General features: G+C 39.1%; 2 protein-coding genes across 11 annotated transcripts in view; both read left to right on the top strand.

The window, feature by feature from the left end:
* Positions 1-2,440, top strand: part of BDP1 (B double prime 1, subunit of RNA polymerase III transcription initiation factor IIIB) — a 57,191-nt gene extending 54,751 nt beyond the window's left edge. For all 9 annotated transcript variants that reach the window (XM_052777951.1, XM_052777955.1, XM_052777953.1 and 6 more), the window contains one exon: positions 9-2,440. In XM_052777951.1, the coding sequence (XP_052633911.1) occupies positions 9-137 (129 nt within the window). In that variant the 3' untranslated portion in view covers positions 138-2,440. The remainder of the gene's footprint in view (positions 1-8) is intronic.
* A 626-nt stretch (positions 2,441-3,066) lies between these two features.
* Positions 3,067-27,915, top strand: part of MCCC2 (methylcrotonyl-CoA carboxylase subunit 2) — a 43,346-nt gene continuing 18,497 nt past the window's right edge. The window contains exons 1-8 of one of the 2 annotated variants that reach the window (XM_052777959.1): positions 3,067-3,430; positions 7,884-7,950; positions 10,974-11,058; positions 11,316-11,417; positions 11,992-12,119; positions 14,650-14,762; positions 20,596-20,709; positions 27,161-27,225. In XM_052777959.1, coding sequence (XP_052633919.1) covers positions 3,290-3,430; positions 7,884-7,950; positions 10,974-11,058; positions 11,316-11,417; positions 11,992-12,119; positions 14,650-14,762; positions 20,596-20,709; positions 27,161-27,225 — 815 coding nt within the window. In that variant the 5' untranslated portion in view covers positions 3,067-3,289. Of the gene's footprint in view, positions 3,431-4,291; positions 4,687-7,883; positions 7,951-10,973; positions 11,059-11,315; positions 11,418-11,991; positions 12,120-14,649; positions 14,763-20,595; positions 20,710-27,160; positions 27,226-27,915 lie in introns of those variants that run through there. The other variant, XM_052777960.1, reaches the window with a different exon arrangement.

The raw sequence follows: 27,915 nt of genomic DNA, 5'->3' as shown, positions 1-27,915 counted from the left end.
TCTATTAGGTTCCAAGTAACAAGCCATCTGAGAAGCCACCCCTTTGTGCTAAAGATCAAGAGAAGGAAGAAGAGCCAACCAGAATCTCTGAGTATTTTTTCAGTGACATCTTTATGGAAGTGGATGATTCAGAATAGGAAATTGGCTTTATAAAAACCTGGGATCTGAGAGTATAATGCAACAAAAAGAGTATTTTTAAGAAGTTCTGATTTGTTCTGATATTCATTATGCCACACACTGTCAGCCAAGCCGTTGTTAGTAAATTCCATAAAGATGAAACTGATTCCTTTTGAAGTGACCTGGATACTTTTAAAATGTTGACGTAATCTAAACCGCTACATTGATGTCATTGGACCAGACCTGTGGCTGCTGGCTTATAGTTTCACTTGTTTAGATGCTGATAATGGGTGCATGACTATCTTCCAGAAAAGTGCAATGAAAAAATGCTTAATCTTGTGACAAGTGTCCCTTTGAATTTTAATGCTTGTTGTACTGGCTATACAAGTTCTTTACTTCTTTTTGTGAAGTATGTTATGTTAGTATGCTAGAAGGAAGAATGAACCTTTTATGTATAGTGTAATCTCTGTAGATAAGGATGCAAATACTGGAAGTAGTGTAGTAAATATACAGATATGTTCAGCACTGCAGGTATTTTTATTAGCATCTCCAAATTATGTATTTTTGTAAGAGTTTTTAATTACATAAATTAAAAGATCCTAACCTGAAAAGCCAAATGGGTTTAGTTCCCTAAAAATGTATTGAGAACAACTGGAAAAACACAATTTACTAAAAGATGCTACACAACTACACGATGTTAACCTTTGCAACTGTCCTATTGGAGTGGGAGGAAAAGGCTAATCTTTCCTAGTATAAATGCTAATTTCCTTCTAAATTTGAAAGCAAGGGGATAGATACCATTTCTTTTCCTTGGTTTTAAGTGTAGGTGTTTGTAGATCTGCTAACTTCCTTGGTTTCCCTTGTGCAAAGTAGCACAAAGATTGGAGTTAAACCATGACTATTCCATGTGGTTGCTTTGAGCCTTTGCTACTTTGAAGCAGTTGAATTTGAATGGTTTTCCTCATGTTGCATGTCTATTTGTTCTGTAACTTGCTATAAAGTGCTGGTGTAGCTTTAGATTTTATTCTAATTTTTTACTTGCCTCATCAAGAAGATTGTCTTGATGATGTAATTAGGTTCATGCAGTCTCAAAGTCAGGTGGTCACTGAAAGATTCAATATTTATTCTGTAACTCCTTCCTACACAAAAATGAGTGTGTAGATTAAAGTAGTCTAAATTTTTCTCCTGTTACTTAATACCAGCAGGTACTTTTGCAAAACAAATGATTTATTATGAACGTGAAACTGATGTTTAAATGGTATTGTTATGCTCTCAAGAAACCTATCTTCGGCTTTGGGCTGGATAATAATTTACTGGTAAATATTTTCATATAAGTAGTTAATTTTTAAATACTTGATGAAGTTTGAGAATGTTTGCCTTTTCAGAAGTTATTGGCAAGGCTTCTGAAGGAGCCTTTAAAATTTTGTCAATAAGGAAAGATACACAGAAAAGCTACTGTTACTGCAAACCACTACGTTAACAGGCCTCTGTCAATCAAATGTTGCCAGCAGCAGTATCTTCTTGAGGTGATGGAAAAGGGACTAACAATCCCAGTGTAAAGTAACTTACTTGAAAGCATACTGTCATCTTCCTGCCCCCCCCCCCGCCAAAACGCCAAGAAACAGCACCACCAAGTTTCTGTTCATACAGTATCTTGTGCTTTGCCTAATCCATTTAACTTGAAATGTTTATCTAAATATTGTCTTACTGTAAACATTATGAAATAGATTAATCTATACATGAAATGCTATGTATTGTATATCTTGTAGATATTATTTTATGTATGCAAGTGTTTAGATCCTGATACATGTGGCATGTTTAAATCACTTGCATGGACAGAGCCTAAAAATAGATTTGTGGGGAGTGGCTATAAAATAATTGCCCTCAGTACTTTCTAAGCTGATAACCATTCTACATTTAGTTGTGTACATTTTAGCTTCATTCATATTACATAGAAAAAAAAAACCCAACTATTTCATTACTAAGATTTAAGGTGCCTTATCTACCTTATTAATTGGGGCTAACTTTTTTTTCCCTGCAGTAAATCACATGCACTTTGTTAGAGGATTTTTTTTTTTTTTTAAAGAACAAATTTAATTTGAATAGAGATAGGACAACTTTGTGGTGTTTATGAAAGTTTTATAATGGTTAAAGATGTAAGAAAAGATTGGTGAAATCTCAATGCCTGTTACTTTACAAAGATGTGGCGTAAGACTGCTTTGCTTAGAGTTCTCTGACACCCTGTATCATCACATATAAGCTGTTTCAAAGAAAAGTAGTCATATTCTGTGTGTAAATTATGTGAATAAATTATTTTATATCACCCATGTTTCCATTTCTTAGAATATCAGTTGCAGTTTTTAAATGCTCATAGGTATAGTAAGTTAACAAAAGCGTGGGCTAAATTAATGGCTAAAGTTCTACCTGCAACCCTGGGATGCATACAGCGTACAGGCCTGCTTGTATGGTGATAACAGACTGAATACACTTTAACATGAGCGTCGGTGGTGGTGATGTGGTTTTGTTTCTGGTTTAGAGCTTAATTTACCTGGTATCTGACTTCCCAGTATTCTCTCTCTGTAAATTCTGTAGCCTTGCTTAAGAACAAAATAAAACTGGAATGCTGAGAAACAGCAAAGCTTTCAACGGAGGAAGCAACTTGAGCAGAGAGGCTAGGATTTTTTAAAAATCTGCCACTATTACTGCATTTCTGCAGTTAAAGACAACCCCCCCCCACGCCTGTAAGAAGGGCAAGGGCTTTTCTGGGTTGCACAAGTACGTAATCCTGTCTGAAAAGTGAAGCGTACGATCCAGATTCTTTCAAAGGGCATTCTTCAGCGTGATCTTGCACCTCGGGCCAGGGGCGTGGGATGGAGCACGCAGTTGCGGTGTACTGACGCCGACCTGTAACGGGAAAGGCTTTTGCCGTTTTACGACCTTTAATTCTCAAAGTAACAGCCACCCCTCGAGCGGCGGGACGGAGCGGGCGGGGGCCAGCGCTAGGCCGGGGGCGCCGGTGGGCGCGGGCAAGGACGCGGCGGCCCGGCCCGGCCCGGCCCGGCCCGGCCCCGCCGCCCGGGGCCCCGCTCTGCCCATTGGCTACGGCGGGGGGAGTGGCGGCGGCGGCGGCAGGCCTGGGACGACCGGCTGGGCTTGGCACGGCTCGGCCGCCATGCTGCTGGGCCCGCGGCGACTGCCGGGCCCGCGGCGGCTCCTGCGCTGCGCGGCTGCCGCCCCGCCCGCCCGCGCCTACCGCGGCGAGGCGGTGGCGGCGGTGGGCTCGCGCCCCGACGCGGGCTCCGCGCTTTACCAGGTAGGCCGGCCCGGGCGGGCCCGGCTCCCTCCCCGCGATGGGCCGCGGAGGGTAGGCTCTGGCGGGCGGGGGCTGCCTCCCCGTACGGCGGCGGCTGCGGGCGGGCAGCGGTGCCGAGCCCCGGCGACCCCCGGGAGTCAGGGGCCGGCCAGGCCGCGGCGGGGCCTTGCCCACACCTGCCCGCCGGCGGCCGGGCTGGGAGCGGGGCCGAGTCGCGGGCGGGGCCGAGTCGCGGGCAGCGCCGAGCCTGCCGGCCTGCCCCGGCCCGCGGCTCGACCGCCCGCCGCTTCCACGCCTGCGTGGTGACAAACGTGCCGGTGGCTGCTGGCAGGCCCCGCCTGTGGGGCCCGGCCCGCCAGCGGGGCGCCGGGAGCGTCCGCGGGAGAACAAAACCGGGACGGGGGCGTGGGCCCTGCGTGAAAGTACGGCAGCGGCCATTTAATAGCTGGTGTTGGGGTGGCCATTTAGTAACAGCGGTACGTGTAAACGTGAGCTTCTGTGCGTAGGCCCGCGGTCAGCCCGCACGCGGGCCGAGTTCTACAGCGCTGCTCACCCTTTCATACTTCTGAAACGCCAAATTAATTTTACTTAATTCAGGCTGTGTGTAAAGGCACCCTATAAAAAGAATGTGGGTTTGTAACGTCGTCTGCTTCGTTAGGCATTTTTTTCACACTTCTTTTTTTTTTAACCAGAATGCCAACTCTTGCTGCATTTTCGGCATTGAAGATCGATACCGTACTAATGAAGTGGCAACAGGGAATTTGTAGGCAGTGGAAGGTGGTGTCAGATGATTTGAAAGTCGGAAATTTTCTTGTGTTTGCAAATCAGTTCCTGAGTTGAAGACAGGTGGGATAGTTTTACAGAGTCATGGGCGTGCCTCCAGAAAACGGGATACGGCAGAAAGAATCCTCTTTGGAGGAGGAGGCATAGGTGGAATTCCCGTTGTCTTTTTGAAGAGAACAGTACTTGCATCTGGTGTAACTTGTTTTATTTTTAATGGGGCATTATTAACGTCATCATATGCAAGATAAAAGTCATGTTTAAGGTTAGGCTGAGAAAAACAGTTTTGGGAGTGGATCCAAACTGGCAGGTGGGCATACATTTGTTTTCAAATTTGTTCCAAGTAGAGTATCAAACAGCAAGTGAAGCAACAACATGTATTCTTATTGAAATAGTTCCTTTGGTGCTGTGTTTGGTTTTGCAGAAACCAAGTGTTGGAACAGAAGTTAGGTGATAGAAACTTCTGTGAAATTTCAGTATGTAGTGTACACAAAGCTTGCATATATGAAGTGTGTATATATATGTGTGTATATTTATATTTTGCATACCAAAAAACCCCAAAGAGTAATATTTTAATAAATGTGTTTACTCAGCTAAGCTCTTGCTAGATTTGCATTTGTGTATGTCTACCTTTCGATCTCAAAAGAAAAGCAAGGCTTGGTGAAATAGCTAATGGTGTTAGTATTTGGTAGAAATAATTTATAGAGCATTGTAAATGCATGTAGTGCTTTACAGACATGAGGAGCTGAGGTCCCTGCTGTGAGGCACTTAACCATCTGAAATAAAAGTAGTACAGAGAATAACAGTGCAAACACAAGGAGGCATAACAATATGTGATGAAGGTCTCGCCTTCTTTAGCTAATGTTTGCTTTTCTGGCTGTGAATTCAGCTAGACAGGCTGGCCTTCGTAATGTAAACTGTCTTTCAAATCAGACAGGTAAAAATGTAATCCAAAAATGAGTGAGTCTAAATTCTGGAAAATAAAGGAAAATATGTGTAAAGATTCCAAGAATTAGCTCTTACAGCTGCTTTGCTTGTGTAGCAGTAATTCAGTTACTCGTGCAATAACTGTAGGATTAGTTTGTAGGTTTTGCCTCTTGATTTTGCTTTAAAGTTTGTAGAAGCCCTCATGTTAACAGCACAATTTTATACAACTTCGTGGTGGAAGGGCCAGTTTCCAGAAAGAACTTGTGTCATTTCACTGGCCTTTTTGTCATTAGTTAATGAAGAGCCCATAAATACATGGTAGAACTAGTACATTTGGTTCTGAGAGGAGGCTTTTCTGTGTGTATTCAAAACCTACAGTAAGATTTCAAGGCATCTTTACTTTTCCTTTGTAAAGTATAATGATGTTGTGTTCTGCTTAAAGACATGAAAGATAATGATAGAAACAAAGTGAATTTAAGATTTTAGATTTAAGATTAAGAAATTAAGATATTTGAGTACAGTATTTTTTATAGATTATCTAAAAAGTCCTTTTACAATTTTTTATGTAGCTAAAGTAGCTACAGTGGGTTGTTAATTCAGAATCTAATAAACCTATGATTGTGATTGCTGTGCCCCTTTTAATTTCCACTGCCATTTTTAGCTGCTTTTTTTTTCCTATGTTAAAGGTGAGTTTTTAAGCTCAGTACCGTGTGCAAAAGATGGGTGTATTTAGAGAAGACAGGCTGAGTGAATGAGGAGAAATGGGGAAAATATTTTATGTGAAATGCTGTGAAATGAGCCAGCTGGACAAGCTAAACACTCACACATGCAACAAAATGTGTGTTGTGACAACTGCAGATTTTTAAAAGTATGGCATTACAAGGGCTGTTTTATAGATTTTTCACAGGGGAAGAAAGTTAACTTGTAAACAGAGTCTTTTGGAGAGGATTAAAAGCAGGTTTTGTTTTCTTCAGTGCTGCATGCAGGTGTGTGGCTGCAGTGACTGTGTGTGGCTGGAGTTCCTGCCCATAGTCTCTCCTAGGAGCATCGGAGTCAAATTAAGACGTGGCTTGTTTTGTTCTTGGTTTTGGGGATGCTGTGATGGTGGTAAAACTGCTAGTAGGTCATTGCAGTGTGATTTCACAGGTTAGGAGGAAGAAAAACTGTTGTAGATGTAGGTGTTGGAGCTGTACTGTGAGTAGGGCAGGGAGAGCGAGGATTGAAGTATGAAAAGAAAAAGACTGGAAGGGCAATAATAGGGTGGACATGCTGATACAGCTTTACAAGGGAGGGAGGAGATGCAGAAGTCTGGTGACCCCCACCCCATGTCCTCAGTAGTTTGGAGGCTGCAGAATGGCACCACACATCAGAGAGATTCATTAACTGAAGTTGGTATCTTGAGATGTGTTAGGTGTTGGCTAGCAATTGGGTGGTACAAAATTCATACAAGTGCAGGCTGTGAGCCATATGGCAGATGGCACTTCATTAGAACAGGGGGAATCCTGCCCAAGAGCCAATGGAGGCACAAGAGTTGGACTCAGTGTTTCAGTATGCCACCTTGATCTTGCTGGACAACCTCTAAATGCTGACCTTATGTATTAACTATGTGTACAAGCTGATGAAATTGCTAAGACCTGTTTTAACCTGATAGGTTTTTACCTTTCAGTAGAGTATTTTTAATCTATTTATAGCAATTACAAAGCGGGAGAAATATGTTCTTTTGAAAGTCTTACCGTGCAGCTAAACCAGTTTGAATGCGAGGTGCCTGTGTACATGTTTTTATTTTCTTTCTCCTTTACACCTTGGTGCCTTTCAGTGATTAAGACAGAGCTGAACAAACTTAACTGCAACACTTGTTGCTTCTAGGGGAAACCTTAATTGTGAGTGTTCAAGTCCAAATATAAAGAGTCACCAGATTGTTTTTTCTGTCAAAGTAGACTCTAACATCTTCTAAATGAGAATTAGACAAGGCAGTATGATTTTTTTTATGCAGCAGTTATTATGTTATTTTATTGCAGTTACGGTTTTCAAAGAGGTAACATTGCTCTTAATATGTCTGAAAAATAGATTAAGCTTGACTAAGACCTTTTAATTCTTAAGAAATGATAAAAAACCTGCTGTAATGAGCACACAAGAGTTTTGGATAATTCTGATAGAAATGGTGAGCTCAGTACTGGATCACTCATATTCAGAACTAAGAGTCTTTGTTTTTCTAAGAGGGATATTGGCAAGAAGACCAGACTTCTTGTTTTTTAAAAGATTTCTTTTACCTGTAGGAATTACAGGAATGTAAAAAGTGTTTAGCAAATTCTCTTTGGTCTAGGTCATTCATCTTTTGGTACAAGAGACATAGCCGCACTTAATTTGAATCCACGTGATGTTTTTTACAAAATTAGATTTAAAAAGTAAACGAACCTGTAAAAAAATTAACAAAACCTGAAAAATAGCACTTAACTCTGAAACGACTAATTCTATTTTTGTTTATTAAATTTGGAACTAGTCTTTTACAGTCTTAACGCACTCAGAGTTTTTGTGATGCATGTTTATTAAATGCTTTGGGATGCTTGAGGAAAGCCAATACATAGGTAGAAATGTTATTACTTTAAAGACAATACAGAGCCAGTATTTAATAAGGTAAAATGAAATTTGGAAGAGAAATCAATTTTGTACTTTCTGTGTTTGTTTATTAAAAAATAATACTGTCGCTCTTGGTTAAACTTAAAATGCTGGGGTTTTCTTCACTTAGGAAAACTATGAACGAATGAAAGCGCTGGTAACCAAACTCCAAGAGCAAGCAGAAAAAATCAGATTAGGTAAGTATGATAGTCTAGATTTTAGAACACTTGTTTAATTTGGTACAAAACCCAGTTTTATTCTTTGGATTTTTTTTCCCCTATAGCTATATGTTCATTAATCAGTTCACTCAGATACAACATATTTGCTGGATTATAGTAGTCATACTGAAATTTTAGCTTATCTATTTAAATCTACATTTACTGTGTTCTGTCAGCTGAAGATCTTAAAAGGTTTACATCTAAGCTAACTTTGTTTAAAATTTAGGGGTTTTTTTAAGTAACTCAGGCTAGCTAAGAAAAACGTGCATACCATTACCACTTCTTTGTTTGCCACAGTCTCTAGTGTGTTAACGTATTTTTTTGTTTGCCAGTTGAATATCAGAGCAATATCCTAATGCAAGCAATTCCCTAAATTACTGGAAGCAGACATAAATGAAAGCAAGGCTGATTTAGTCAAACAAAGGATTAATTTCATTGCCAGAGAGGCAAAAAGTAAGCAAGTAGATAGTGAGAACTGGATATTTAGAGTCGGTTAATTTTTAATCAGTTAAGATCTTAGTAATAATGGACTGTATGTTTCTACTGGCAATATTTTTTAACACAGATAGGATTATTAATAAAAGGCTTTTACTGATACACTTTCCACTTCACCTGCTTCCTTGCTTCATCCACTGCTGCCTGCTTTTATAACAAATTGGTTTGGCAAGTGTGCTTCTGTTCAAGTTGCCTGTAAGTCTTCATGCGCAAATAGGATTTTTAAAGACTCTAGCTGTAGTTGTGCTGGCAAACAAAAGCAAGTCTGTAATACTTTAAAAGATTGAAATCTGTGTTTCATCTTCTTGACTTGTAAGATTACCCAAATTAATTACAGTTGACTGTAATTAATGGGGATGATAAAATGAAAATGGTTTATAAATGCTTAACTGTGCTGCCAGAGCTTGAGCGTGCAGCTTTCATTCTCCCCTTCTTGTATCCATCATGACACTGTCTCTTCATACACTGTTTCTTATATAATGCAGTTCCTTTTACAGCTTTGAAATGGAGCACAGTTAAGATTTTGTGCTTAGTGTTTTTTCTTGCTTGCTGTGAAACAAAGCTCCAGGATTTCCTGAGGAGATACTGAAACCCATGGACTACCTCTCTTTTATGCGTGTGGAGACTGTTCAACAATTCCCTACATGGCTCATGAACTAATGATCACAACCCACTTCACTGCTGCACATTTTCCTGTTCTTGCCCATTACATGCTAACAGGACAAGAACATGGCCCTCATCTTTCCCCCATCTGAGGGAGCTCTACCAGGATGTTAATACACGAAGTGACATTGATTGAGATTGCTTTGCCTATCATTTAAGTAGATGAGAACAGTTAGGTACTTAGGTTGAATAGTTTGGAAGGAGAAGTGCAAGATCTTTTTCTTTGTAAGAACTGTCTTTCAGAGAGTGAGCTCTTGGCTTGAGGTCTTTGTAGTGAATGCTTCATTCTTTATCTGTTACTTCAGTGGGTAGGGCTTTTGTGAACCCATATCCCACTCTGCTGGGTAATCCCCAGTTGTGCAACAGGAAGATGGTCCCTGCCCCAAAGAATTTACAGGCTGTGCTAAATTACAACAGATGGATTTCTGATAGCAAGCACAAGAAGCAACTGAGATACTTTTAGTCTCCGTGACTGGCAGCAATCATAGCATATCAGCAGTAACAGTGAAGTTTTTATAGACATTACTGTAAAGGAGACATTAAAAAAGGGATTTCAAACGAAATGCTTCCAAGTTTGTTTCACTGTCAGGGACACTGCTTCTCAGTCCACAGAATGGAGGCTAGTATAGGGTAGAGCAAACATCTTGATCTTGGAAAAGAAATGTTCAATAAAATGGCTACAGGGCCTAGAAGGCAAGCATTTATGATTTGTGTGTGAAGAGGGGGAGCGCACAGAGATGACAGAAGTCACAGGATGGAAGATTATTTTTGCAGCATCACTCTGGGTGTAAATGAGAAAGGCAAGATGGAGGTCAGAGAAAATGTTATAATTGCCATGATGTGGGATGTTGAGAACTTGGATGAGAGTATTAACTCTGTGGGTGGATGTGAGAGGTTGTATCTTAAGAAACTTGTACAGAAAGAGTTTACAAGATGTACACTTAGGATGGATATACAGACCTAATGAACAGGCTGAATCAGAAATAAATTGTGGGCTTTCTGGCATGCCTAACAGGTAGGAAATGATGTGCATAGTGATCAAGGAAGGAGGTGAGAGAAAGGGCTTGAAAGGTAGGCTTACAAGGTCTGTCTCAGTGATGCTTAGATGACAAAGAAATCTTGAAGTCGCAGGAGGAATGTTAGCAAAATAGTACCTTCTTTATTTTAGATGGGGGAAACAATTTTAGAGTGATGAGGTGGATCAGTGATCTGTCTACACAGAGAGACAATGACTGTATAAGCTGTTGTTACAAAGAGGCTGAGGTGTGTCAACAAATCTTAAGTATTGAATGACACAAAGCTCTAGAGAGCAAAAGATATGATTTAGGATGACCTCGAGTAAAGGGTTGAAATGAAGCAAAGATAAACTCGATAATAAATGCTGTGTGTCTGAGCTCTGTTTTGGAGTGATCTAAGGAAATGAATCCAGATTGTCTTGGGTCTTCAAGATTGGACTCAGCATAGCTATTTTGAACAAATTTTGGGGTATAGTATTTTTTGTAGTTCTTACTGCTGTGCTTTTGTCTGTGTGTTTGTGTTTTCAGCCCTTCTGTTCATTGCCAAGCAGTGGGAGAAAGTTCCAGACAGCTATGTTTATTAAAATCTTTACCTCAAGACTAACTATATAAATGAGGGGAGAAATGGAGTAGATTCTGAAAAGCAAGCATTTTTATCAATACCTTAAATCTGTTTGAAGTAGAAACCATTATTTATTAAATTCATTATTAAGGTACATACTTCAAAAACTGGAAACTCATCAGTGCTTCCATTCTAAGTTTTAATATAAGTGGTGATTTGTCTATCTGTGTCCATAGTAAATCTAACAATTTACTATTCTATCACAGGAGGTGGAGAAAAAGCTCGTAAGCTTCACACATCAAGGGGAAAGCTGTTACCTAGAGAGAGAATTGACAGGCTTATTGATCCCGGGTAGGTACTTTCCTTTTCTAAAAACACTTCAGGTTCTCTTTTGTGGGTAAGTACTGCAACAGGCTTGTTTTCTCTTTAGTTTCCATAAACACTGGCAAATAACACAGTTGGAGTTTTACAGAAGTGTTTGTTGAAATACTTATCTGTTTTTTAAAGCAAAAATCTCTTTATTAAATATTTAACCTTTAAGTGAGCTTCAATGGCAAATATGGCCAGTTCCTTTTTAAAATTGTGTTATATTAATTGTCATTATTCAGGTCTCCGTTCTTGGAGTTCTCCCAGTTTGCAGGTTACCAGTTGTATGGTAATGAAGAGGTACCGGCAGGAGGCATTATCACAGGCATTGGGCGAGTATCTGGGTGAGATACCAGTGATCTACATTATTGATGGTATGAAAAGGAAGAAGGTATAATTTTGTTCAGTTTCCAGTATTAAGCTATTAGCATTTTTAGTGTTTTGTTTCTAACACCCAAAAAATCAACAAAATTGGTATCTTAATTTGTTCAGTCTTAGCTAAAAGGAAGTCATTCTATATATTTTTTTTTTTTAGTTAGCATATCCCATATTAAAGCAGAACACACATGGAATTTCTGGTGTCTGATGAAGGAAGGAGATTAGTGCGTCAGTAAGGCAGTTTTCAAAAAATAGCGCGGTATTCTAGGCTAAGAATTAGTTTTGCTTACTAACAATACCTCCAAGACTACTGTTGAAATCAAATACGATGCTATACAGCAATATTTTAGGGAGTTAAGGGACTGTGAAATAAGACATCATAGTGCTGAGACTGCTGTTAAAATGTGCATTTGAGGGAATGCAGGTGAGGATGGCTGCTCTTGAGCATCAGGGCTTCAAGAGTCCTTGGCATGTTGCAGTTCTTAATAAACATACTCAATAGAAATGTTTTCCTCTCTCATAAACTTGTTCTGTTTTTAGGGTGGAATGCTTGATTGTTGCTAATGATGCAACTGTCAAAGGTGGTACCTATTATCCCATCACTGTTAAGAAACATTTACGTGCTCAAGAAATTGCGATGCAAAACCATCTCCCTTGCCTATATTTGGGTAAGTCTCATTACAGAAATAACAAATGTCCTTTGTTAAGGGCAGCTCAGTATCTCTAGGTAAGACACTAAATAAATGTTGTTGAGACTGATGTGTCCCCAGATTTGACTAACCAGGTATGTATTTTAGACACGCATATTCAAATGTATTTTCATCAATACTGTGTTACCTCTATAGATGGGTGGCAAGTCTTAACCGGACAGTACCCATAGCTTTTCAGCACTATCTTCTGCACTGCTGTAAGGCTCGGTTCATAAGATACAGATACGACTATGCCATTGTATCACTTCTTTCTTGCTCCTTTCCCTTCTGCCATGCTTGAGCAGTCCATCCTATAGTCTTATCCAGTCTTAATTCAAATTACAGTTAAAAAAAAAAGTTACTTTGCCTTTTGGTGGAGCATGTAGCTGTATGAAAGAACATACCAAAGAAGGAGAAAATTCTCAGTGCCAAAAGTGTCAATAATAGTTTGGATCAACAGATTTTTACAATTTAGGATGAATTCTACTGAAGCAGAAATTTCATTGTGTATTATTTTGCATTTTGAGTTTAGTCTATTAAATCAGTATTTAGCCAAACCTTTACGTAAGTATACTTATGTATACTTACATTAAAGATTAAGATCAGAGTGACAGATGTCTTTAGTGTATTACAGGTAGTATTTTCTTAGCCTGGTTTTGTACAAATACAAGAGCTCTTTGCCAATCTCTGTCTTTCAGCCTCAATTCCCAATCTAATAACTTTAAAATCCATTAGCCAATTTCAGCCAAATTTGACAGATTTAAGACAGTGTGTATTCCCGTGGATTTTGTGTAAGTCAGTGTCAGAGGAGAAAGACTCTTACACTGTCTCCATTTAAAAACCAGGGTGGGTTAGTCCTTTTCTGTTTTGCTTGGATTAGCAGCTTACGTAGCAGCTGAGAGGCATTAATTGGTTTGCTAGTTGCAACACTTGTACTAGTTAAATAGTCAGCATAAATGTAGGTCCTGGCCAGCATAAGCATTTGTAATTTCTTGCCCTGCTGACAGGCCAAAGATGCAAAGAATACCGAGAGAGGGATTAGGAGAAATGTGAGCTTGAAAGTATTGCTGGGGTGGATAGAGGGACAGTGTGGGTGGGGACTTTGTGGGATTGTCATACTGCAATGGAAAGAGTCTTGGAGACAAAGGGAGGGCCAAATTTTATCTTAGTCTTAGAAAATAGAAGAAACTTAGCTTTTCTGCTTGCAAAACAACTGTATGATTTTTTTAGTCTGAATTATCAGCAAATTTTATCTGTTCAGACAACTCTTTATTTTTTTTAGTGAGTTATCAGTGAGCAATTATGTGTGATTCTACTGTGATAAGATGTTATGGAATGAGGAACATGGGACATAGATATGCCTTGAAACAAAAGTTTAATTATTTTGTTCCACCTTTGAGGTGTATAGTCCCTGTATATATACTGCTGATCACTCAAACCTGGTGAGTTAGTTTACCTTTGCAGTTTCTGTACCTGGGCTTGTTTCAGTTCATTTCAGTTGTGCAATCAAGAGGGAGTGCTTCGTAGTTAGTCAGCACTTTGCTGACCATGTACTTTTTATGCCATTTTAACTGCCTTTTCTCTCAGTGGTAGCCAGCTAGGTGTTAATTCTGATGTGGACACCTGGTGTCATTTGTCACCGAGTCAGTCACTGGTGTGGGTGTTTTATTCTGTGTTCAGGGATGGCCAGGTTGGAGTTTGTCTAGTTGCCGGAGTCGGTGGTGGTTTGGGAGAGTGGTTCTGCAAGTGCGGTGGAGGGAATCAAAACCCTGCTTCACTGTAAAGCTGAATGTAGGGCATTACCGGCTGCAGTCACACAGCATGAGAATGTGCATGTGGACTGTTGCTGATATTAATTACCAGGAGCCAGAGTTCTTGGAGATGCTTGGCCTCCTTGTGCATTTCATTCTAGTCTTCTGTTCTTCTTTGGAGTCTTACGACATGATGTATTTTCATTATTTGGGAGTGGAGAGGTAGCTGCAGTTAGAGACCTCTAAGCTGGAGGGCCACATCAAGAGGCAAGGACACATAGTGAATGAAGGTTCCTAAAGATAGTATAAGGTCTTTGGTGTGTCTATATAATCAAGGTATGAAGGTACACATGCTATACCTCTTGAACTCAGTGGTGGTTAGTCTCACCCTTTTCTGGAACTTGTGACAGAATTGCAATAGAATAATTGAGTTAAAATTGTACATTGAAGATGTTCTTAGTTTAAATGTTTTGCAGTAAGATGAGTTTATAGGGTGGTACGATTGCATCTCTAAGCACGTCTGAATTTATTTTCCATTACAATGATTGGGGCAGATGTTTTTGTGGGGGGTTGTTAACGATTTGTCTTTTTTTTTTTTCCAGGAAGGATGTCCTGATATACCTAGAGTCATAGAAATACATATAGTGTTAGTGATTGTAATTGCTGTATATTTTAGGTAATGTGCAGATACTTTACCAACAACTTAAGTATGTAACACTGTTCAAAGACATGTTAATATATTTTCATTCACTCTGTAGTTGATTCAGGAGGAGCAAATTTACCTCGGCAAGCAGAAGTATTTCCAGATCGAGATCATTTTGGCCGTATTTTCTATAATCAAGCAGTCATGTCCTCACAAGGAATTCCACAGGTAATTTGCTTTTACTTAAGAATGAAATGTACTAATTACTTTTTATGCTTGCTGCCTTTTTCTGGTTTCAAGGCTTGTACCCATGCTTTGTTTTTGACAGCGCTGTGTTGTGCTGACCTGGTGGCCCAGTCTGGGGATTGGAGGCACTGTAAACACAGTAACTGTCCACATAAAGTCATTATAGTTTTGAAGAAGCTGTCTTCTTTCTTGACCTTAGTGTTAATGATATAACCTATCTGCTCCTATCTTGGAGTAGGAGAAAAAGGGACTTGACAACATGGTATGTTAGGGCCACGTGAGGAAGCACTAGGAAATCTTTTGGAACAGTTGATTATTCTGCATCAACGCTGTAAAGGTGAGGACAGTTTTCATGATGGCTAGTAAATGAGACATACTTTCTACTAACAGGGGTATGCATATATATTTATATCCATTTTATAGAATGAGGTGCTGTATGATAAAACTGCCCTAACAATGAGATTATTTTCTAATGTATTAATGACGCATAGAATTACTGTTAGTCACAGTTCCTGGATTTAGAAGTGGTTTTGTGTCATGTGTGTTGCAGGAGTGCATTGCGGTCAGTTTTTTGATGCAGGTGGCGTGTTAGGGGGAGGTGCACTTCTGGATCTGTTGCTCACGGAGAATGTAGAACTGCTTGAGGATGTGATTGCTGATGGCAGCCTTGGCTGCAGTGAAAGTGGAGGGCAGAGTATAAGGTCCCAATGGAGGTGAGGAAGGCAGGTAGCAGGATAAAGACCCTGGACTTCAGGAGAGTAGTCTTGGGCTTGTTAAGGGAATTGTCAGTAGGTACCTTTGAGAGGCTGCCAGGGAGGGCAGAGGAGTCCACGGTCTTTGAAGATAACCTCTTCCAAATAAAGGAACGCTCGAGGAAAGCAGATGACCAGGTTGTTCCTACAGAGTTGCTGTCTACTCAGTCAACTCCCAGCCTCTTCATATGGTTGTGTAGCCCTCTTGTATACCTCCCTTTTATACCCTTTGGCAGGCCAAAGAATTCAAGCTTAGCTGTTCTTCCTACAGAAAGCGTTCCATCCCTTTGATGGTCCTAGTTTATCTTCTGTAAACCTTTTCCCAGGTCTTGTTATATCTTCTTTGAGATTGTGCTGGTTTTGGCTGGAGTAGACTTAATTTTCTTCATAGTAGCTAGTATGGGGCTACGTTTTGGCTTTGTGCTTAAAACAGTGTTGATAATACAGAGATGTTTTCGTTACTACTGAGCAGTGCTTACACAGAGTTGAGGCCTTTTCTGCTTCTCACCCCACCCCACCAGTGAGTAGGCTGTGGGGGCACAAGGAGTTGGGAGGGGACACAGCTGGGACAGCTGACCCAAACTGACCACGGGGATATTCCACACCATATGATGTCATGCTCAGCATATGAAGCTGGGGGAGGAAGAAAGAAGGGGGGGATGTTCGGAGTGATGGCGTTTGTCTTCCCAAGTAACAGTTACGTGTGATGGAGCCCTGCCTTCCTGGGGATAGCTGAACACCTGCCTGCTGATGGGAAGTGGCGAATGAATTCCTTGGTTTGCTTTGCTTGCGTGCGTGCATGGCTTTTGCTTTACCTATTAAACTGTCTTTATGTCAACCCATGAGTTTTTTCACTTTTACTCTTTGAATTCTCTCCCCCATCCCACCAGAGGGGAGTGAGCAAGTGGCGATGTGGTGTTTAGTTGCTGGCTGGGGTTAAACCACAACAGAGATGAAGGAGCCAGACTGCACTACTCAATATGTCAAATAATGATGGAGCATAATGATATACACTATTCTCTTTTGTATTCCTTTGCCAGTTGTTCTAACATCTTTGATTTTTCTGACTGCTGAGCAGTGAGCTGGTGTTTTTGCTGAATTATCTTAATTTCAAGAGCCTGTTCCTAGATGTAGTTGTCAGTTCAATGCCTATCACTTTATATTGGCTGGATGAAAGAAGGTGAAGGAGATTTTCAGGTTATTCCACCTGAGAAGAAAAATTGTGTTAGAACATTAGGCTTAGAAATAGGTGTTGGATCCTCAAGCAGAGTAAATGTCTGGCTAACTTGCTGTTTCATCTGAGTACTGTCATGGAAGTATTTCACTAACATATTGTTTTGACATACTTTACTGTTGAACTCAATCTTAATGTAAAGTGGAAATAAGACTTTATCTTCTTCATTTTTACCAGCCTCTGTCATTGAGAGGCATGGTTGGGCTGGAACCATTTTTATTTATTCTCTGTGAGAAGCTGTGCTTGTTTGAATCTCCTAGTCCAGAAGGAGGAAATAGAAGCTAATACTTCTGTTCAACGTGAAGCAGATGCACCGGTCAAGGATACAGTATTCTATCTGACTCCTCCTTACATGGCAGACATTGGCTTTGCATGATTTTTGAGTAAACTGCATTTGTTACCTTGCTGCCTTTTTGGCACATTTTGGAAGCAAGTCAGACTTCAATTCTTGAAACATCTTTTTGTCTACCAAAGAATCCTGAAATCCATTGCCTCCAGAGAAATCCAAGGCTGAAGAATACAACAATACACTAAATCTCTTTAGAAAGTCTGACATAATTTAACTTCTGCAGTTCTCTTCTTTCCAACCATAAAAGTGGAGCAATTGTAGTGATTAGCTAGGTCTCCAGATGAAAAGCACTGTTTAGTTAAAAATATTTAGGAAAAAAGACAGTTTACAAGCTAACCATCCTGCAGAGTCACTGAAAGTCTAGGTTGTACTTTAGATTTATACGTGTGAGTAAAATTGGTCCCAGCATTTTTGTGGAACAGCAAGTGTCAAAGGAAATGGTCACAGGGCTGTTTTGCAGAATTATCTTTTTAGGAGAAGTTTTGGTAAGCCTTATTTTTGCCAGAGACTCCAATCGTGTGGTATGGGAGTAGTGGTTTTTTAATGTTATGTCAAAGATGAATATGTAAACCCAGTTTGCAAGGCTGGAATTACTGATGTTAGGCAGGACCTTTCTAGATATGCCTGGTCCTAAGGTCATGCTGGTGTTTTCGTAAATATCTTGAAACAACATTAATGTATTTGTAAAGTTCCTTATCAAGTTGAATTTGTTTTTATTTTGATTACCACACAGTGTTGCATTAAGACTAGCATTGTACTTCTATACAATAAAAACTAAATGTAGGAAAGATTTGCCTTTTAATAAAACACGCTTCTGTTTGTTATGACACTGATGAAAGCTTAGTTTTCTTGGTATGACACTGATGAAAGTTTACCTTTCTTAAAATATTTATAGAAGACTGGGAAAAGTGTTATACTGAAGTGCTTCCTTCATTTAAAGGATGTAATACGTGTGTATTTTGTTTGGGAGATGTTTCTGTCCTTTGTTTCATTTCGAAAAGCCACTATTAACATTTGTAAATCTGCTATTGATTCTGTGCTAACAGACTGTGATAACTAGAATTGTTACTGAAAAAGACAGTCAAAGAAACTCTCTGAGACTCGGTTTTGGAGTTTTAGGAAGCAGGCATTCTTTATTGCAGCGCTGGGTGCACAGGGGATCGCTCCACCTATCATGCACACCATTACCTACAGCAAACAAATCTTATATTATTCTAGACATATGCATATTCATGTTATCATTTACATAGTGTCCGCCCTTTGGGCATGTGCAGTGTGGGTCATCTCTTTTTCCTAGTTAGCTGACCTTGGCAGGTTTTAATTACAAAAACTCAGCAGGACCGAAGGCTTCTTGTCTGTTGATGCACATCGGGGCCCAAGGCCTTTTGTCTATTGGCGCCTTGGCACATACTGTTGACAAAGCTCAAGGTTTTCTTATCTTATTCGTACATACCAAAGTTTCGAAGTTGTTCAAGCAAGCAAAAGTTCATCAGTACAGCGATACAGTTAAGTTTTCCTTCTCATGCTTTTATTCAAGGCATGAGAATCATCTTCCATGTTTGAGAGGATGTTTCATTAGGAAATGGTGTTAGGAAATTATGCTCCCTCTGATTTCCATTCTGGTTTATTCTTCTGACATTGGAGTCTGTATGTTGTTAGTTTTCTACCTGCTATTCTTTGTTGTGGCCTTCCTGAAGGTCTGTTTCTTCAGTTCATCAGCCCTTCTCAATTCTGCCCTTAAAAGTGCTTCCTTTTTTCTCCTTTTTCCAGTTGCTTATGGTGCTTTTAATTTCCCCCTCCACTTTTACCTGTGACTAATTTATTATACTCCTACTGCAGCTTTAAATTGCATTGATGTCTGTATGGCTGTGAATCAGAAAGCTATGATTATTTTCTCATTAGCCATTTCCTAAGCGCTGTCACACTCATATGCTGCATGGATACAACGGGGAGCTGATCAGTGGGTATGAAATACTGCATATGCATTCAGAACTGTTGATTTTTATTGTGCTCTTAAGTAATTTCCTATGCAGTAATTCAAAGAATGAAGTCAGGAAGTAGTACATTAGTCAGGAATTTGAGGTTGTGCTATTTGACAAGTAGATTTTGGTTTTTTCCAATATATACATATTCCAGTTTATATATTGGAAAAAGTAACACCTGAGGAGTTAAAGTTTAAATGCAGGCACATTTTTCAGCATGAGCCAGGTAAAATTAAGAAAAAAAATTAAGGAAAAAACCACAAATCCTGGGGAAAAAAATCAAATGAACTTTTTCCCCAGGTTTCTTCCATTGCTAGAGGCTTGTTTTATCTTTGTATTTACCTGGAGGTATTTATTAAATGCACAACAGAAATACTGCAGATTAATCATGTGACTCTGAATACAGTTTAAGATACTGAAAACCGTTTGCTGAAAAAGCTGTTTGATTTGATGATAGCAGGTTGACATAGTTCATCTACTCCTGCTTTAGGTACAGGTAATGTGATTTGGAAGCTTTATTTCTGTGGTCTGTTTTCTTTTAAGAACAAACATTAAATTATTATTTAACACAGAACACTACCTGAAGTTGCTTTAGAAATATTTCCAAACAAAGTTAACACAAAAGAACATTATTTTGTGTTTGTGGGGGGTTGCAGTTGTGGTTGTGAAAGAAAGCAATAGATTAGACAATTACTTTCTTACTGTCTGCCTTTTCCATATAACTATTCCATTTCTTCTGCTTCACAAGCTGTTTTGAAAGGGTCTTTGGAGGAGCTCCCCTGAAGGACAAGTTAAGTGAGAAACTTCACTTTCACCATCATATGCTGCTACAGTATTCATGGTGTCTGAGGTCAAGTCAGTTTTGTAAAAGTGTCACAAAAATATTACTGGTAGGAAATGTTCATTGGATAGATGTTCATCTCAAAATTAGGCATAAGGATGAAGCAGAGATTATTTGTGCTAAAGCCTGTAACGAGATACTCAACACGCCTTGAAGGGACAGAGTTAATGAGTTGATCCCTTGAAGAACTGAAATTATGTACTAGCAGATGTGAGGAGTTTTCTTCAAAGGATGTTAATGTTGGTGAAATTAAGCCAATAAGCAACAACCGAAGGTCTGACTTAAGTGTAAATACCAGGAGCAACCTGTAGGTTTCAACCTTTTACCGTTCATCAATAAAAACAAATTTCATGGTAGAACATGCACCTCTTCAAATATTTCACATACATAGCTCGTGGTACTTCATATGTGGATTTTCCTGCAAGGTGGCCTGAAGATCATAGTTTAAGAGACTACTGAAAACTAGAGAGATTCCCTATCTTTTTGAAGAAAAGCTAAAACATAAATAAAAAGGTTGCTTTGTCAGGCAAAAATAATCTTTCAGTGCTCTCCCAGAACCTGTATTAAAATCAGTACAATATATAATACTAGCATGCGCATTTGCTATTTTTAAGGGTTGGACAATTAATTATCTTGTGGTTTTTGTCTTCCCAACAGATAGCAGTAGTAATGGGATCCTGTACGGCAGGAGGAGCATATGTACCTGCCATGGCTGATGAAAGTATTATTGTTGGCAAACAGGGAACAATATTCCTGGGAGGGCCACCACTGGTAAGGATACAGAATTTTCTAGTAACATAGCCCCCAAATATTTGTGCTACTGACAGTTGTACAGCTTAAACTATTGAGACCTTTCTTGGTGAGATAGTTCCAGATATTATGTCGATTAGTTTGCAATTTTTAAGTATATCTGAATGTTTCCATCTTAAATTAAATCTTTTCTATCTGTTAAAGGTGTATATATAAATCAAACTTTGTTAAGGTGTTTTTATAGTATTGCTTTTGCCTTGCACATTTTAAATTATAAAAATGCTTTCTATATTCAATTATGCAGTGTCTAGGTTTGACTTGAAATAAAAAAAATGAAAAGCATGTATATTATATCTCAGAGTCAAGATAGAGAACTTAAGAGCAGGACTGAACTATATGCCAGTTTACAGACAAAGGACTTACGACAGAGCTTGTCATCATTTTCTAACTTTCTTAGTAAGGAAATTGTTTCTAAGGAAACTGAAGAACTCCTGTGAATTAAAACTTGCTTTGTTGTAGAACTCATGTGACTGTGCAAAATATTCCAGCATAAGACAGCTTTAAAATTGTAGCTTGGTTCCAACAGGAAAGGGAGTGCCTGAGTGGGGTTTATTTTTTTAAAAACAGCTGTACCAGTGTATGTTCTAGCATAGGCTCAGTTTTATACCGATACAAATAATAATCTTTGCTGACAAAGATTATTTTACTTAACACAAGCTTTACGAGAAGAAAGAAATTTCCAGTAGTAGATGTTATGTTAGTGCTAGAGGTAACAGGTGGGGCAGCACCCAGCACAACTATTCTGGTCTCAATGAAGTCTGACTGGATAAACTTGCTTTGCTGAAATAGTCAAATATTTGTCTCATTGAACAAACTGGTCTGAGGCAGCATGTTGGCTCTGTTTTGGATATAGTTTTTTGGGAACTTGGAGGTGTGCTTCCTGTGACAAAGCCAAGTGCAAATCAAATGTCTCTCGAACGTCCTTCCAACTTGAGCAGGCCTAAATGGAGAAATCAGTTTGTAACAGTATTGTTGATGAAGATACTGCTCCACTAAATTGCTGTAGTAACGGAGGAGGGGGAGTTTTGCTGGAAGTCACTTCTCTCCACCACTTAAGATACTGGGAAAATGTAGCAGGTCCCCTAAACTACAGGAAGACAACCACTGACAGATTTTTTCGTTAACCATTTCCTAAGGCATGATTGTGTTAATTTCCTTAAAAGCATGAAGAACTTACCTGTGATGTCATTTAGTGTTCACTTGCATAGCACTGCTCTCATTTCCACAGTATGATTTTGCATTTCATTCTTTTCCTTTGCTTTAGGGTGTTTTTTTCCTCACTGTGTCATCTTGATGCTAAAAGTTGATTTAGCATTTTATACCCCTTTTTTTCTTCCAAAGTTCAATGTATAGATGGATTTTAAATCCTTGAGCATCTTAAAAAAAAAAAAAAAAAAAAAAAAAAGTCCTATAATTTATGCAGACATACTTTTCTATGGCTGGTAAATGCTAATTACTGTTCCAGAACATCTTAAATAAATTCAGAATGTAACTGGCATATCAAAAGCAGTGGGGGGGGGACACACACCTATAAGTACAAAGATATTTTGTTGTCTGCCATAATAAAATAACACATTTAGCTTGAATTATTTTATTATTTCAGTGGATGCTTTCCAAGTTGACAAGAAGAATAAAGTAATCAGCAAAAGCAGATGAAGTAATTAATAGCAACTATGTCATTTAACGTTAATTTATGTACTGCTCATTAGAATTTAGAAATCTAGAATTGCTTTGTTGGAATTTCTTTGGCAGTAATTGTTTCAAGTGCCTTACCTAGGTCTCAGTTCCTTTTTACCTTTATTAGTCTCTTTCAGCTTGTTGTTTATAGGTAAACAAAGACAAATCTTCCCTCAAAATTAAGCGATTTTCTGTAAATTTATCACTGTAATTTATATATTAGGAGTTTCTTGATGAAAAGTAGCATAAATGTGAATGAAGATATTAGTTGAGTGAGTAACATTGGGTGATTCATGCATCTTTTTATTGAGATAAGGAAATTAGGACGATGAAAGACATTAACTTTTATGTCAGACTCTTACTAGTTTGGTTATTGTGTTACAAGTAACTGCCGTGGTTGCAGGAATACCTGAGCTGTCTTAAGCACAAACCCTGTCTAAGTCCAGCACAGTTCTTTAGCTTAGAGCCAGTGGCATAGAAAGTGGCAGTACTGCCTCTGGGGCTTGCTCAGGTTCAGAGTAATTTGTTGCAGAAGTTCAGCTAGTAAATCTGAAAGACCTGAGCAAACTCAGCTCTTCTGACATGGCATTTTGACTGGCAAGAGTACTGGGGAGTCCTGTGCACCTTGAGTGATTCTGCTTGGAGCTATGTTTTAGCTGGAGAGGTTCATCAGACCCTGGGAGACCCACTGGGTGCACTGAGTAATGTGTCCTGGAGAGCTTACTCAAAGCCAGTTTCTTTCAAGCTCCAGCATTAAGCAGGTACAAAATAAGACAGCTAATACCCAGTACTACCCAGGAAGCTGGCTAGGAAGCTGAAAAAAAGGGAGCCAGACTCTTGCTCTAAGAGGATGGTAATCATTTAACTTCGCAAGGGAATTTAGGTCATACGTGTGTATCACTGAGATGTAGTACAGGAGACTTTTGCCAGGATAGGCAGCTGAAAAAGAGTGGCCTGAGTCAGGTCTCAAAGGGAAGACTTGGCTAGGCAAGTCAGTGACTGCAAGGCTGTTGTGAAGTTAGAAAGGACAGAAACTTTTCACCATTTCCAGAGGAAGATATCACAACTGTCCTCCAATTTAATTTGTTCCTTAGCAACCTGCAGATGTAATGATCCTTATCTTTGTGCGTATAGATCAAACTTTAATATCACTACCTGTCAGCTTTTCTGTTCGGTAGACCTTTTCGTATTCTCACTGAAAATATTTTGCTTGCCTTTCTCTAAGCATCAAAATTACTTCAGACTCCCATAGAAACTTCCATTCCATGTTGTAGCAGGTATTGTAGTTATTATTGTGTATGCTCTGTTCCCCCAAATGTCTTTCCTATACGAAGAAAATTGGATTGGATTTTATCACTTGCCTGCCTAAAATAAAACATCGTAAGGAAGTGAAAGAAAACCCCTGATGTTAGTTATAATTAGTCTTGGGACATGTATGCCAAAAAAAGTTAATTGCAGGTACAGTCCAAAGTCTAAAGTGCAAGTTTCCTTGGCCTTCTTTTTAGAAAGGTGATGGGTGATGACTTCATGAACAGATAGATCTCGGTAGTCTGTGCTCAGCAGTGAAGGAAAGTCTGGTAAAAAGCAGTAAGTTTGTCAAATTCATGTATATTTATGTGCTGGGGACTCTTCTACACGTCAGCCTGATCTGTTGTGGGAAACGTACATGTTATCTAAAGTTTGGGTTGATTTCTCCTGATTGCTAGCTGAAGTAGCTTGAAATGGGATTTATTTAAAAATCCCCACATATCTTGTCAAGGCTCTATTTGCAGTCTGTTAGAATTTAATGAACTTCAAGAAAGTCAGTACTATTTAAACTACGGTTTGTAGAATGCTCTTGCACTGCAGTACCTGGGAAGGTGATGGAGCAAATAATCCTGGAAGCTATTTCCAAAAACACTATGGACAAGAAGGTGACTGCAAGTAGTGAGCATGGATTTAAAATGGGGAAATCAGGCCTGACCAAACTGATAGTCCCCTATGCTGAGATGACTGGCTCTGTGGAAGTAGAGAGAGCAGTGGATGTTATTTATGTTGGCTTTGACAAGGTTTTTGATACTGTCTTCCGTAATATCCTCAACAAACTGATGAAGTACAGACTGGGTAAATGGGCAGTGAGACGGTCTGAGAACTGGCTGAACTGCTGCGCTCAAGCTGGAGGTCCATCACTGGTGGCATACCTCAGAGGTCAGTACTGGGACCAATACTGTTTAACATCTTCATTGATGACCTGGACAATGGTGCAAAGTTTACCATCAGCAAATTCGCAGATGATAAAAACATGTGAGGAGTGGTTAACAGAGCAGATGATTGTGCTGCCTTTCAGAGGTACCTCAACAGGCTGGAAAAGGGGGCTGAACAGAACCTTTTGAAGTTAAACACAGCAGGGAAATGCTCCTTGGAAGGAATAATCCTGGACACCAGAACAGGCTGGGACACCAACCAGTTGGGAAGATGCTTGGCAGAAGAAGGCACTGTAGGTCCTGGTGGACACCAAGTTGAACATAAGCCAGCAATGTGCCCTTGCAGCCAAGGCAGCCAGCAACATCCTGGTCATGCATTAGGGAGAGTGTTTCCAGCAAGTCAAGGGTGGTGATCCTTCCCATCTACTCAGCCCTCATAAGACACATTTGGGGTGCTAGGTCCAGCTCTGGGCTCTCCAGACCAAAAAAGACATGAACATGCTGGAGTGAGTCAGTGAAGGTCTGTGGAGATGATGAAGGGACTGGAGCATCTGTGATATGAGGAGAGGCTGAGAGAGATGGGACTTCTCAGCCTGGTGAAGAGATGGCTCAGGGGGAATCTATCCATGTGTATGAATACCTTGCAGGGGGAAGTAAAGGTAGTAGAGCCAGGCTTCTCACTGGTGCCCAGTGACAGGTCAAGAGGCTACAGGGCACAGACTGAAATACAGGAAATTCTATTTAGATGCAAGAAAACACTTTTTTTACTGCAAAGGTGGTCATGCTGAACCAAGTTGTCTGGAGAGGCTGTGGAGTCTTTCCATCCTTGGAGATACTAAAAACTTGACTGTACATGATCATGAGCAACCTCCTCTGGTTAACCCTGCTTTGAGCAGGGGAGTTAAACTAGACAGTCTCCTGGGGTGGCTAACAGACTCCACAACTCCGATTCTGTGATTTGGAGAAGGAAGACTTCATCTCTGCTGAAGAGGAAAAAAAGCCATTTTTGTAAAGTTTATTAAAATGACTGTCTAGATTTCTGCGCTAAGGGAAGTCAGTGCTCTGTTCAGATTTGTTCGAAGTTCTGCAGTAGTCACAGAATCACAATATGTTACAGCTCCATACTGTGTCAGATGTGTAAAGAGACATGTATAGAATTATTTCACAGAATCATGGAACAGAGTCATAGAATCATTTAGGTTGGAACAGACCTTTAAGATCATTGAGTCCAGCTGTAAACCTAACACTGCCAAGTCCACCACAAAACCATGTCCCTAAGTGCCACATCTACACGGCTTTTAAATACCTCCACGGGTGATGACTCAACCACTTCACTGGGCAGCCTGTTCCAGTGCTTGACAACCCTTTCAGTGAAGAAATTTTTCCTAATTTCTCTTAAAAGTATGTTCTTCTGTTGGTTGTTTAATGAAGACTCAATTATATGTCTGACAGAAACTTTTCATTAATTACTATCAGAGTACCACACCTTCATATTACATGGGTAGCCATTCAAATTTAAAGCAAAAATCCTACTAGTGAAGAAATATCTGTAGTTAATTTTACAGATCTGACAGTTTGGAAGTGTGTGTGTATGTGTGTGTACATATATATATATACACACATGTTTAGTGTGCTTCAGTTTTAGGCATGAAACTTGGAAACTGAAATCTGTTTTGGAAGTGATGATAGTTTCATCTTCCCTTGTCTCTTACACTGCCTCTGTACTCTCTGTACGTGATGAATAATGGTTTCACCAGCTTGCAAGCAATCCTTTTCAAAGCAGTTACAGTAGAGTGGAAATGCATCAAGGGTTTTTTTTACCATGCAGTAAATGATACTGCTTTGTTTTAAGGAGGAGTTCACTCAGTCTCAAATTATCCTGTCAGGTCTAAGATTTGACAGATCTAGGATTTAGGTTGTGCATTGCAGGTATTTTTACGGAGACATTCTTGATCCAAACAGTTTTATGCCATTAATAAGCTTTTTAAAAGAAAATTACTCTTACTAAATTATTGTGTGTTTAGTGGAAGATTTAGAAAATAAAAACTGCTAATGATTGTTTTATGGTTAATATTTAAATAAGTAAGTTAAAATTCACAGAAGAAGAGTTTGTGTAGAGAAAGCAAATTCAAAGAATGCTAAGTTTCAACTGAGATACTGTTTGTTTGAAACAATGCAGGAAAGTATCATGTTTGAAATTGCTTGTTAAGCGGTAATTTTTTGTGAAAAGGCATGTTCATAAATCTAAAGGGTGCGTAAGCATACTCACAGTAATAATGGACACAGCAATAAATACAACAGTAAGTGGGGAATCTTTCTCAATAAAAACTACATATTAATGCTAGAATAAGGATGCAAAATCAGAGAAATTAAGTAATTCTGACAAGATTCTGTGTTGTCACATTTTAAGTGCTCTGAGGGAGAGTAAATGAGGAAATATTAATGAAGAAGCATTTTGTAAAGAACTCTTTTATTGCTATAACTAAGCCAGTATAAGTATTAATGCAAGACAAGCGTCAACTCTAAAGCTCATTTTCCTTTCCTTGCGGTAGGTTAAAGCAGCGACAGGTGAAGAGGTATCAGCAGAGGATCTTGGAGGGGCAGATCTTCACTGCAGGTTTAAAGAAATATTTTCCCAGAGTTAATTTCTTCCATCCTTTAGAGTTTAACAGGGTGTATTTTATTTTATTTTATTTTAATCAATTTATATTTAGGTCTTCTTTAAACTATATTTAGATTTTAAAAATTAAGATTTTCTGTGTCCTTATCTGGTGGTGATGAATCATTTTGTTGTTAGAGTAGCATAGTTACCTTATGTTACTCTAGTTAGGATCTTGTTTCCTTCATTTACTACTTTAAAATACTATGTGTCTAATGTACTGCAGCATCACGCATAGTATGGAGGACTTTTCTATACTGTTTAATGCTGAGTGTTAATAGATTAATACACATTGACAAAGATAATATATTTTGCAGATTGTGTCTTTCTTACTGCCAGTTCAAACTTACAAACAAGAAGAAAATACTCTGTGTTTTTTGTAAGAGAATACTTGTTACAAAACAATACTATGCACTTTCAAGTTCTAACATGAAAAGAACAGTAAACAAAGGTATTACTGTACAGTAAGTTAAGTATTACTGTACAACAAATGCTTAATTTTTATTTCAATTTACTGAAGTGAATAAAGAATTATTTTTAAGGGCAGTTTGTAACACTTCTGTAAACATGTTTTCTTTATAATTTCAAATTAATTTTAATTTCCATTGGAACAGTGTTTGCCATCTTTTATATTGTCATTTAGGTTTT

This window comes from Harpia harpyja, chromosome Z (genome assembly GCF_026419915.1).
Source record: "Harpia harpyja isolate bHarHar1 chromosome Z, bHarHar1 primary haplotype, whole genome shotgun sequence".
In the NCBI taxonomy this organism is placed as follows: Eukaryota; Metazoa; Chordata; class Aves; order Accipitriformes; family Accipitridae; genus Harpia; species Harpia harpyja.
The sequence above is the reverse complement of the archived record's forward strand: the minus strand, read 5'-3'. Positions and strand labels throughout refer to the sequence as shown.